General features: G+C 45.8%; 1 protein-coding gene across 1 annotated transcript; it reads right to left on the bottom strand.

Moving 5' to 3' along the window:
- Nucleotides 1–895: 895 nt before the first annotated feature.
- Nucleotides 896–6,678, bottom strand: MICOS13 (mitochondrial contact site and cristae organizing system subunit 13). The gene is made up of 4 exons (XM_033136570.1): nucleotides 6,567–6,678; nucleotides 4,364–4,520; nucleotides 1,928–1,979; nucleotides 896–1,101 (listed from the first exon to the last, which is right to left on the bottom strand). Exons 1-4 carry the CDS (start codon nucleotides 6,593–6,595, stop codon nucleotides 1,004–1,006), a joined length of 336 nt encoding a protein of 111 aa, XP_032992461.1. The 5' UTR covers nucleotides 6,596–6,678; the 3' UTR covers nucleotides 896–1,003.
- Nucleotides 6,679–12,439: the final 5,761 nt, after the last annotated feature.

Here is a 12,439-nt window from a genome sequence, read left to right as displayed (position 1 = left end):
AAGAGACTGCGATCTACTCACAGAGTTTAAAACTGGCAGTGACCTACGCCCTTTTGGGGGGTTCAGGTCAAAGTTGTTGAGATTTTTTTAGGAAGGCCCATTTTTAGGGGTTCACGTCAGAGTTGTTGCCCAGGTGCAGTTGGGACTACTGCAATGCGCTCTACATGGGGCTACCTTTGAAGGTGACTTGGAAAATACAACTAATCCAGCTAGACTGGTGACTGGGAGCGGCCGCTGAGACCACAGAACACCGGTCCTGAAAGACCTACACTGGCTCTCAGGATGTTTCCATGCACAATTGTTGGTGCTGACCTTGAAAGCCCTAAACGGCCTCGGCCCTGTAGACCTGAAGGAGCGTCTCCACCCCTGTCGTTCAGCCTGGACACTGAGGTCCAGCTCCAAGGGCCTTCTGGTGGTTCCCTCCCCGGGGGGAGTGAGGTTACAGGGAACCAGGCAGAGGGCCTTCTCGGTGGTGGCGCCCGCCCTGCAGAACGCCCTCCCATCAGATGTCAAGGAAATAAACAACTACAGAGTTTGGATTTGATACCCCGCTTTATCTCTACCCGAAGGAGTCTCAAAGCGGCTAACATTCTCCTTTCCCTTCCTCCCCCACAACAAACACTCTGTGAGGTGAGTGGGGCTGAGAGACTTCAAAGAAGTGTCACTAGCCCAAGGTCACCCAGCAGCTGCATGTGGAAGAGCGGAGACGCGAACCCGGTTCACCAGATTACAAGTCTACTATCCAACTTTTAGAAGACACCTGAAGGCGGCCCTGTTTAGGGAAGTTTTTATTGTTTGACGTTTTATCGTGCTTTTCATATTCTGCTGGGAGCCGCCCAGAGTGGCCGGGGAAACCCAGCCAGATGGGCGGGGTATAAATAATAAATTATTCTTATTCTTATTATAAAGTCTTTTATTGCAGCCCTTGAGAAACAGGGGCCAGACTCTGATACTGAAGAGCTCCCCATTAAAGGCGGCAAGAGGGGGCCTTATCAGAGAGACTTCATTTGACGAGGTCCTTCATGTACTTCCATCCACTCTGGGTATATTCACAGGCCCTGGTAGGGGCTACGGAGAGAGCGCTGATTGTCGTCCGAACCCCTGCAGAAAACAACAACAAGAGCGACAAGAAACTAAGAAGCGAGAAACTGCAATGGAAAGTTGCAGCATGTCTGAAGTAAAAATGTTTGTTGATTGGATGTTGGAGAAGAGGAGGAGGGGCTAGGAGCTGCTCATTGGCTGGACATAGGTAGTTGAGCTGTTTGTTGCTTGGATGGAGAAGAGGAGGAGGGGCTAGGAGCTGCTCATTGGCTGGCACAAATTCACCATTTTAGGTGGGTTAGGTGTATTTTTTCTGCGATCCACCTGGCTAAGAACCTTCCCCTATACCCACGGAACGTTGTGTGACATTTTGAGCGCAACCGGTCCAGCGGTTTAGGAGAAAGGCTGTCACGAACAAACACCCACCCCTTTTACATTTATATATATATATAGATGCACCTTTGGGTTATTTGTGGGGCATAGGAATTCGTTCATTTATTATTATTATTTTCAAAATAAAAGTCCGGCCCCCCACACCACAAGGTCTGAGGGACAGTGGACCAGCCCCCTGCTGAAAAAATTTGCTGATCCCTGATTTACACTTTTGGGGCAGAATCTAAGGGGAAATTTTTACCATTGCAGAGGCCCGACAAGGCTTTTTTTTCATCTGCTACAGTCGGGGGGGACGGACACACACACACGTTGGCATTTTGAAAGGTGTCACAGCGGACCAAAACGCAAGCCAATCTCCTCCGCAGTAATGTTTCTGAGCACGACTCTTCTTATGATTGACGGTCAAGAAATCCTCCAATATGTCGAAAACAGCCCGGGGAGAAGGACATAATAGGAACTGGCACACGGCAGGGGTTGAATTAAAAAGCCTTACCTGAGTTCCAGTAGCTGCAGAGAGAGAATTCAGTCTTTGGGACGGCCGGAAGCTGGAGGGATGAAGAACACAAGCAAAGCATATGAAAAAGGCTGGTGGCGCTTTGGAAAAAACAGCTTGCATTGCAAAAGGTTCTGGGTTCAAGACCTAGAAATCTCTGTTTAGGGCAGGTGTGGGGAACCTGTCAGCTGTCAGATTCTACTGGATTCCACCAGCCCCCCAAGAGCATTCGTGCAACGGTCAGGGATAAAATAAAATAAATAGAATAAACATGTCATAAAGGTAAAGGGACCCCTGACCATTAGGTACAGTCACGGACGACTCTGGGGTTGCGGCGGTCATCTCGCTTTACTGGCCAAGGGAGCCGGCGTACAGCTTCCGGGTCATGTGGCCAGCATGACTAAGCCGCTTCTGGCGAACCAGAGCAGCTCACGGAAACGCCGTTTACCTTCCCGCCAGAGCGGTACCTATTTATCTACTTGCACTTTGACGTGCTTTCGAACTGCTAGGTTGGCAGGAGCAGGGACCGAACAACAGGAGCTCACCCCGTCACAGGGATTTGAACCGCCGACCTTCAGATCAGCAAGCCCTAGGCTCTGTGGTTTAACCCACAGCACCACCCGGGTCCCTCCATATGCTTGTGATACCGCCTGCTAATGAAGCTGTTTTAAATGTGCATTTTATACCTGACTTACCAGTACTTCAGTAGGGTTTTCTTTTGAAACGTTTATAAAGATCTTTAAAAAAAAAAAAAACTTTGCTGGGTTAAATGCATATTCTGCAGTTGGCCTCCTCTGTCACGCTTCCTTTTGAAATCTTCAGAATATTTTAGTTTTCAGTTGATTACTTTGAATACGTATTTTATGTTTCAGTCAGCCACCCAATCTCAAACAGCTCCTCACCCACAATAATACAACAACAGGACTCAACATGGACACTGGTACCAGAGCCTGCAATAAACCCAGATGCCAACTTTGCTGCCACATAAACCCGGACAACACCATTACTGGTCCCAACAACATCAAACATACCATCTCAGGACTATTTAATTGCTCATCTTCCAACATTGCGTATGCAATCAAATGCCAACAGTGCCCTTCAGCTCTCTATATTGGACAAACAGGCCACACCCTACGCCAAAGGATAAATGGACATAAATCTGATGTCAGGAATCACAAGACAGAGAAACCAGTAGGAGAACACTTCAATCTCCCAGGACATTCTATAAAAGATCTCAAAGTAGCTGTCTTAATACAAAGGAATTTCAGGAATAGACTGGAAAGAGAAGTGGCTGAATTGCAACTAATCACCAAACTTAAAACCATGGAGAAACCTGGTCTGAACAAAGACATTGGATTCTTATCTCATTATACATAACAAAGCTATCTTTAGCCATCTCACCCCTTGCCTTTCCCTGCAAGACTAATTGCAGCCGTTAAGAGTCGTCAACAGGTTTTCCACACCTATCAGCTGATCACCCATTCCCACCACCCTTCTGAGTAATACCCCTCCCCACCCTCTCACTATATATAAGGGTCTGGTGACTTCTGTTTCAGTGTATCTGAATAAGTGTGCATGCACACGAAAGCTCATACCAAGAACAAACTCAGTTGGTCTCTAAGGTGCTACTGGAAAGAATTTTCTATTTTGTTTATTTTATGTTTGACTTCCTTCAGTAATGTTTCGATTCTGGATTGGTTCATTTGATGTTTTAACGTGTCGCGAACCACTCTGAGATTTTTCTTCTTAAAAATATGAAGCATTATAGAAGTGAAATCAAGAAGAAGAAGAAGAAGAAGAAGAAGTGTGTGGCTGCATCAGCAGTTCTTGGCCTCAGTGACATTAGCCCCATAGAGCAAGAGAAAGGGGGAAATTGTGTGTGGGGGCGAGAGAGATCATGGGCTGATCTATGTTGGCACTGCCTAAAAGCAGCACCCTATTCAGGTTTAATCTTTAAAGAAAAGTGACCAATCAGGCGACAGCAAAAACTGCAAAGTTTTTAGCAGAGGCAATCAGAATAAGATCTATTATCTGGTTACAGGTAGGTAGCCGTGTCGGTCTGCCGTAGTCGAAACAAAATAAAAAAATTCTTTCCAGTAGCACCTTAGAGACCAACTAATTTTGTTATTGGTATGAGCTTTTGTGTGCATGCAACCTGCAGCGAACGCAACACGAGGTATGACTATAATAGATGAATTCCTTCCAGTGGCACCTCAGAGACCCAACTAAGTTTGTTCTTGGTATGAGCTTTCGTGTGCATGCACACTTCTTCAGATACACTGAAACTGAAGTCACCAGACCCTTAAATATATAGTGAGAGTGTGGAGAGGGGTAACTATTACTCAGAAGGGTACATACTAAAATTCAATAAATAATAATAATACTCAAGAGGTCTGGGAAACCATAGTGCAGACAAAAACTCCCGTGAGCTCTTACCTTCCAGCCAAAATATTTCGCCCATTCTTCCACAGCTGGAGGGAGCGCTTCTTGGGCTTTTCGGAGGGCTTGGGCCCCCTCGTCGCCCCCGCTCAGCAAACCTTGGCTGTAAACCACGTAGATGGCCCCCCCGGCCAGGCTGCCTTTGACCAGGAACCTGAGCAGAAAAATCATAGGATCACAGAATTGTAATAATAATAATAATAATAATAATAATAATAAATAATAAATAATAATTTTATTTGTATCCTGCCCTCCCTGGCCAAGGCCGGGCTCAGAGCGGCTAACATCATACAGGTGAAACTCGAAAAATTGGAATATCGTGGAAAGGTTCGTTTCTTTCAGTAATTCAACTTAAAAGGTGAAACTAATATATGAGATAGACTCATGACATGCAAAGAGAGATATGTCAAGCCTTTGCTTGTTATAATTGTGATGATTATGGCATCCGGCTGATGAGAACCCCAAATTAACAATTTCAACTTTGGGGTTTTCATCAGCTGTGCGCCATAATCATCACAATTATAACAAGCAAAGGCTTGACATATCTCGCTTCGCGTGTCATGAGTCTATCTCGTATATTAAACACCAGTAGATAATGAAAACAATTGCTTACGTAAATGGACTTTTCCACGATATTCTAATTTTTCGAGTTTCACCTGTAAAAACAACACAGTATGCATAAAAACAGACATCAATTAATTAATTGAAGGGATCCCGAGGGTCATCCATCCCGACCCCGTGCAGTGCCCAATGCAGGGCTCGAACCCACAACCCATCGCTCTACCTACTGATCTCAGGAAAGGGAAGAGACTGGCAAAAGGCATATAAAGGATTTCGCAGTTGCAACCAGAAGACAGTTCAGCCTCGCAGAAGGCACATTTTGAGGGAGCCAGTCTCTCGCTTTCTCTCTCGTCTATAGCCGTAGTCTGTCTACCTTGCCAGGGTCCTTGTGAGGACAAAGTATGCCAAAGTCTCACACCTCCAGAGGACATAAAATATGAGAAATATACCACTTTGCATGGAAGAGCCAGTTAAGATCAGAAGCAGTGCAAGAGGATTCTTGTGTCAAGTTAATAATATCTGCATGCACACGAAAGCTCATACCAAGAACAAACTTAGTTGGTCTCTAAGGTGCTACTGGAAGGAATTTTTTTATTTTTTATTTTTAAGTTAATGAGTTATTGGTTTGGGGTTTTTCTTTTTTTGTTCTGCATTTTGTGGTCTCCTTTTGTGTTTTTATGCCGCAAACCCGCCCAGCATAGCAGTACTGTATAGAAATTTAATACATAATAATAATAATAATAAAAACTTGCTTCCTCAGAGGGAGGGGATGAACTCCGCATATGCTCAGAGGCACCAAAGAATTCGTTAACAAAGGGCAGCAAGATGTCACAAGCAACTTGTGTTGGTCATGGGACAGGCAGAATCCCAACAGGTAAAGCTTCCACCTCTTCTGCAGCCCATAGACACAATGAGAGGGGCTGATATTTGGGGGGGGGGTTGTGTTAATAGGCAGAGGGCAGCCCTGGAAAGATGGGGGGGCGGGTGCAAATAAGCCCCCCAAATCATGAGCGTAGCCAAGGGGGGGGGCAGAAATCAAGAAAAATACATAGTAAAATGAGGTTCTGCCCCCCCCCAACAAAAATCCTGCCCCCAAATTACCAAGCTTCTGTACAATACTCAGAACAGGTGGCAGTTGAATTAATATTAGTATTTGGCAATTAAATGGGAGGTGGAAAGGACTGTTTGGATCCAACAGATTACGCTGGAAAGAGCTCACAGAGATATATTTTGCAAAATGAGATATATTTTGCAAAATGCGATGTGTTTTGTTATGAGGATCTGCTTTGGGGGGGGGGGAGGCGAGATCAGCACCAACATTATTAACCAAAGAAGAATCAGAAGAATCTTTCTTTGCATCAGCCCCTAGCCATAGCAACCAAAAGAAGGAATAAAAGCTGTTTTAATATATCTGGGCACCAGCACTTTATTTTAAAATGCTCATTTCAGCTCAGGACATTGTGCCAAAATAAAATGGGGGTGGAACAGAAGGGTGTTCCTTTTCTTTTTTGCTGCTGGGATTTGCAAAGTCTCCAAAAATAATAACCAGGAGGCATTTTTAACGCCTCCCCATTTAACGCGAGGAGAAAAAGAAATACTGCACACAAAGAAATCCAGAAGGCCCGCCCGCCCGACTCACTTGACAATGGGGAAGATGCGGGGAGCCATGACTGGGCGACGTCTCCGCGCGGCGGCGCAAGGGCAGCTCGGCGCCCGGCCGCGCCGTTTCCAGAGAACCAGCCAGCGAGCGACGCGAGAGAGACGAGTCTCGCGGGACTTTTCGGGAATTGTAGTCCGAAGGCGGGCGAGTCACATGCCTTCCCGCTGAAAGTCCGCTCTACCCGTGCGATTCGTTGGTTGCACCTCCAACACAAGTTGGTTTAAAGGAGGTTTAACGTTTAAAGGTTTAAAGGGGGTTTCTTGTTTAAAGGCAACTTTCTGCGAAAGGGAGAGAAAGGCGCTTGACAGCCTCTGTGTTTTGTCTTTCTTTCTTTCTTTCTTTCTTTCTTTCTTTCTTTCTTCCTTCTTTCCTTCCTTCCTTCCTTCCTTCCTTCTTTCTTTCTTTCTTTCTTTCTTTCTTTCTTTCTTTCTTTCTTTCTTTCTTTCTTTCTTTCTTTCTTTCTTTCTTTCTTTCTTTCTTTCTTTCTTTCTTTCTTTCTTTCTTTCTTTCTAAAAAAGAATATTTATTCGGGCGTGACTCCCAAACATAAGCATTTGCCCATTTTTTATTTTGCAGATTTAGTGTGTGTGTGTGTATGTGGGGTGTTGTGTGTGTGTGTATGCTTGTTTTATCAGCTTAGTATCACCTGCCCTGGAGCAGCTCTCCAGGTTTTTTTCTCCTCCTGAGCAGGATCCCTTGCAGCTGGCGGTGAGGATCACGCTGCAACATTTCGTTGCAGTTCCCACTCATTGGAAGAAGTCCCTACCAGAGAAGAATGGGATGTCAATTTGATGGACTATGCCGAAATGGCCAAAATGACCAGAAGAATCAGAAACCGGGAAGACCAAAAATCTTAACCGTAATAAGGAATGGGGAAATTTTTATAACTTGTCTTTAAAAAAACCCCATTGCAAACAGTTAAAAATTGTTAGCAGGATTGGAATATCACTTGTAGTTTAATGGTGAATTTTAGACACGATGGAGAGGTAGAAGATTTCGGATCATCGTAAAAGATGAAGGAGGAAATGATTACCACAAACTTGACATGAGTCAACAGTGTGATGCAGCAGCTAAAAAAGCCAATGCAATTCTGGGCTGCATCAATAGGAGTATAGCGTCTAGATCAAGGGAAGTAATAGTACCACTGTATTCCGCTCTGGTCAGACCTCACCTGGAATACTGTGTCCAGTTCTGGGCACCACAGTTCAAGAAGGATACTGACAAGCTGGAACGTGTCCAGAGGAGGGCAACCAAAATGGTCCAAGGCCTGAAAATGATGCCTTAGGAGGAACGGCTTAGGGAGCTGGGTATGTTTAGCCTGGAGAAGAGAAGGTTAAGGGGTGATAGGATAGCCATGTTCAAATATATCAAAGGATGTCATATAGAGGAGGGAGAAAGGTTGTTTTCTGCCGCTCCAGAGAAGCGGACACGGGGCAATGGATTCAAACTACAAGAAAGAAGATTCCACCTAAACGTTAGGAAGAACTTCCTGGCAGTAAGAGCTGTTTGACAGTGGAATTTGCTGCCAAGGAGTGTGGTGGAGTCTCCTTTTTTGGAGGTCTTTAAGCGGAGGCTTGACAGCCGTCTGTCAGGAATGCTTTGATGGTGTTTCCTGCTTGGCAGGGGGTTGGACTGGATGGCCCTTGGGGTCTCTTCCAACTCTGTGATTCTATGATTAACCCACAAAGGGGAAGAGGGAAGCCCAGGAGATTCTTCGGAATCTTATTTTTATGTTGTATGTTCGATGTGTGACTGTAAAATTTTAATTTAAAAAACAAACAAATAAATAATATATAAGGGATGCGGGTGGTGCTGTGGTCTAAACCACTGAGCCTCTTGGGCTTGCCAATTGGAAAGGTCAGCAGTTCGAATCCCTGTGACGGAGTTGTTCGGTCCCAGCTCCTGCCCACCTAGCAGTTTGAAAGCACGTAAAAGTGCAAGTAGATAAATAGGTACCGCTTCGGCGGGAAGGTAAACTGCGTTTCCGTGCGCTGCTCTGGTTCCGCCAGAAGCGGCTTAGTCATGCTGGCCACATGACCCGGAAAAACTGTCTGCGGACAAACGCCGGCTCCCTTGGCCAGTAAAGCGAGATGAGCGCCGCAACCCCAGTGTCATCCGTGACTGGACCTAACGGCCAGGGGTACCTTTACCTTTACCTATAAATATAAAAGAAAAAGCCACTTACCAAATAAAATAATCTGAACAGGCCTGTGTTTCAGGGAAGGTCCAAGACAGGCATCCCCAACCTTTGGCCCTCCAGGTGTTTCGGACTACAATCATCCCTGACCACTGGTCCTGTTAGCTAGGGATCATGGGAGTTGTAGGCCAAAACATCTGGAGGGCCGCAGGTTAGGGGTGCCTGGTGCAAGGTGACCCACCACACCCCAAATGGTCAGGTCACTTGGGCTGTCAACCCTCCCTGCTGTTTCCCAATGCTGTAATAAGGGAATTTCCTGCAAAAAAAAGGGAAAGGTTGATAGCTACTTGGGTCTCTGGGGTGGTCGGTCCCAGGGCAGGGGGCCAAAGAAGAAGAAGAATTTGGATTTGATATCCCGCTTTATCACTACCCGAAGGAGTCTCCAAGCGGCTCACATTCTCCTTTCCCTTCCTCCCCCACAACAAACCCTCTGTGAGGTGAGTGGGGCCGAGAGACTTCAGAGAAGTGGGACTAGCCCAAGGTCACCCAGCAGCTGCATGTGGAGGAGCGGAGACTCGAACCCGGTTCCCCAGATTATGAGTCTGCCGCTCTTAACCACTACACCACACTGGCTCTCAAGAGACACGACAGTTCAGCTAGCAGGGCGCCGATTCAAACGCTGAGCCCGAGAGGTGGATGGAGCGGCTTGGAGCCCCCATCCCACAATTTTAATGAGTCCCCCGTCCTGTTGTAAACAGAAATCTGCCCTTATTCCCTTATGGGGTACCCAAGAGCCCTCATAGAGTCCTTTGTAGGTTCTCCATCGGTAGGAGAGAATAACAGAGGCCAACCAGAGAATATTGAGAAGCAAAGCAGCTAGTAAGCCTGATCTTTATTAAAGCTAAATAAAAAATAAAAAAATTCCTTCCAGCAGCACCTTAGAGACCAACGTAAGTTTGTTCTTGGTATGAGCTTTCGTGTGCATGCACACTTCTTCAGATATTTATTAAAAGCTGTTGCAACAGGGTGCTCCCCTCACACACAGGAGTTTGGAGGAGGACCCAGAACCAAGGTGTGCCTGCCTTTATATAGACATTAAAATTGCCTGCCCTGCCCTGGAGTCCAAGACCACCCCCAGGAAACATCATACGTACATCACAGAAGAGGCAGAAATCTACAGAAATATGACTGCGTTGTTTATCTCCTGTCTGCCAGGTTATCTTGAATACTGTAATGCCTTATCACAGGGGTGGCCAACTCCCAAGAGATTGCGATCTACTCACAGAGTTAAAAACTGGCAGTGATCTACTCCTTTTTTGGGGGTCCAAGTCAAAATTGTTGAGCTTTTTTTGGAAGACCCATTTGGGGGGGGGGGGTTCGGGTCAAATTTGTTGAGTTTTTTCAGGGAGGAGGTAAAATGTTGAGCTTTTTTTTAGGGGAGCCACAGTTGTTCAGCTTCTTTGGGGGGAGCCGATGATCTACCAGTGATCTACCACAGACGTCCAGTGATCTACCGGTAGATCATGATCTGCCTGTTGGACGTGCCTGCCTTATCAGATTGCCTTTTCTGGGTAGCCTGGCCATTCCTTTTGAGATGCTAAATAGTTCCTGAATGTCTTACGCACATTGATATCTGAAGAAGTGTGCATGCACACGAAAGCTCATACCAAGAACTAACTTAGTTGGTCTCTAAGGTGCTACTGGAAGGAAATTTTTTTATTTTATTTTGTTTTGACTATGGCAGACCAACACGGCTACCTACCTGTAACTGGCACATTGATAGTGTGCTCAGCTTAACAGACACTTGCCAGACTTTATTTGCAGGGAGGTGTACCGTATATACTCGAGTATAAGTTGACCCAAATATAAGCCGAGGCACCTAATTTCCCCACAAAAATGTGGGAAAGCTTATTGACTCAAGTATAAGCCGGTTCGCCTTTGCCACTGTGGTAGAGGAGGAACGAGCAGCCCAAAGCAGCCCTTTGGGCTGCTCCTTCCTCTTCCTCCTTTGCTGCTGTGGAGCTCACCCCGTCGCAGGGTTTCGAACCGCCATTCTTCTGATCAGCAAGCCCTAGGGCTCTGTGGTTTAACCCACAGTGCAATGTTCCCTTGTGTTATACAGAGAAGGCTGGGGTCCTGTCCTGTTTAAGCAGGAGCCAGGGAAAGTGAGCATCTGTGGGGTTTTAATACTTCCTTAACTGATAGGCTTTCTGCCTTCTGGGGTCTAAAGTTTGCATTTATGTGAGCAGTTCAGGAATGGAACAAGCTGCCTGGGGAGAGTAAAGAACCACCGTTCTTGTACACTCCTTAAGGAATGGTTGACTTGAGTATAAGCCGAGGGCAGCTTTTAAAGCACAAAAAGTGTGCTGAAAAACTAGGCTTATACTCAAGTATATACAGTAAGTCCCTACAGTCCAAAGACAAGGGGAAAGCTTTTCCCATTTCCTTCCTCCTTTGAGGTCAATATTTGAGGTCAATTTGGAAGAGTCTAAATGGCTTTGGGATTGTTCTCCTGCACTGTTTCAGACACGTGGTTTATATACTTATGTATGTGTTTGCTTGTACGTTTATGAACATTTATTATATATATAAGAACTTAAAAATTTTTATTTCACCCCAAAGCCGTATAAGATCGCTTCTGCCACCACCACCACCTCGTAGTGCCAGAATCCGGCCCGATTCACATGCAGCACAGCACAGAGACAAAAATCTCCGTGGAAGGAAGCTCCTCCAACGCTCTTCTAGAAGTTTCCGCTGGGAGGCCGGGATAGCGCATGGCTGCTGCCATCTTGTGGCCGTCAGGAATAGCAGCTAGAGCAATATCTTTAAAACTAGGGTTTTAAAAAAATACAGTATGTTGTTGTTGTTCAGTCGTTCAGTCGTGTCCGACTCTTCGTGACCCCATGGACCAGAGCACGCCAGGCACGCCTATCCTTCACTGCCTCTCGCAGTTTGGCCAAACTCATGTTAGTAGCTTCGAGAACACTGTCCAACCATCTCATCCTCTGTCGTCCCCTTCTCCTTGTGCCCTCCATCTTTCCCAACATCAAGGTCTTTTCCAGGGACTCTTCCCTTCTCATGAGGTGGCCAAAGTACTGGAGCCTCAGCTTCAGGATCTGTCCTTCCAGTGAGCACTCAGGGCTGATTTCCTTCAGAATGGATAGGTTTGATCTTCTCGCAGTCCATGGGACTCTCAAGAGTCTCCTCTATCACCATAATTCAAATACAGTATAGCTGTCAACTTTTCCCTTTTCTTGCAAGGAATCCTATTCGGAATAAGGGAATTTCCCTTAAAAAAGGGGGGGGGAGTTGACAGCTATGAAATACAGTACTATACATTTCACACACCTGACATTCACATTCATAACTCTCGGTTTGCGGCCCGCGAGTTTATTATTATTTCAAATTAGCACATTTGAAAGGAAGGCAGGTTCCTTCTCAGTCCTTTCCTCTGCACTTAAACAGCCCTTTTATAGGATCGGCTGCGATTATTTTTAGATGCCTTGGCGGCCCTCGTTTTATTAGGGAACATAGCCGTTTCCTGGCATTCTTCCCAATAATTGGTATGTTGGGATATGCAAATTGCAATTCGATGGCACCCACAAATCAAATTCCAATGCAATCCCATTGGGCACAGTGGGGAAACTTGCTCATTGTATTAGTTGTCTTCTAATAATTTTGCTCTGGTTTTATAGCAAAAAAGGGGGGGGGGGAG

Source organism: Lacerta agilis, chromosome 18 (assembly GCF_009819535.1).
Source record: "Lacerta agilis isolate rLacAgi1 chromosome 18, rLacAgi1.pri, whole genome shotgun sequence".
NCBI classification, from domain to species: Eukaryota; Metazoa; Chordata; class Lepidosauria; order Squamata; family Lacertidae; genus Lacerta; species Lacerta agilis.
This window is presented reverse-complemented; position numbering and strand designations above follow the sequence as displayed.

What these genes read in the sequence shown, in the direction of transcription:
- MICOS13 (XM_033136570.1), bottom strand. Translation starts at nt 6,595, where the DNA reads ATGGCTCCCCGCATCTTCCCCATTGTCAA. An exon ending in CGCATCTTCCCCATTGTCAA is followed by an intron (nt 4,521 to 6,566) that starts GTGAGTCGGGCG and finishes TTTTCTGCTCAG; the next exon opens with GTTCCTGGTCAAAGGCAGCC. An exon ending in CGAAATATTTTGGCTGGAAG is followed by an intron (nt 1,980 to 4,363) that starts GTAAGAGCTCAC and finishes TCATCCCTCCAG; the next exon opens with CTTCCGGCCGTCCCAAAGAC.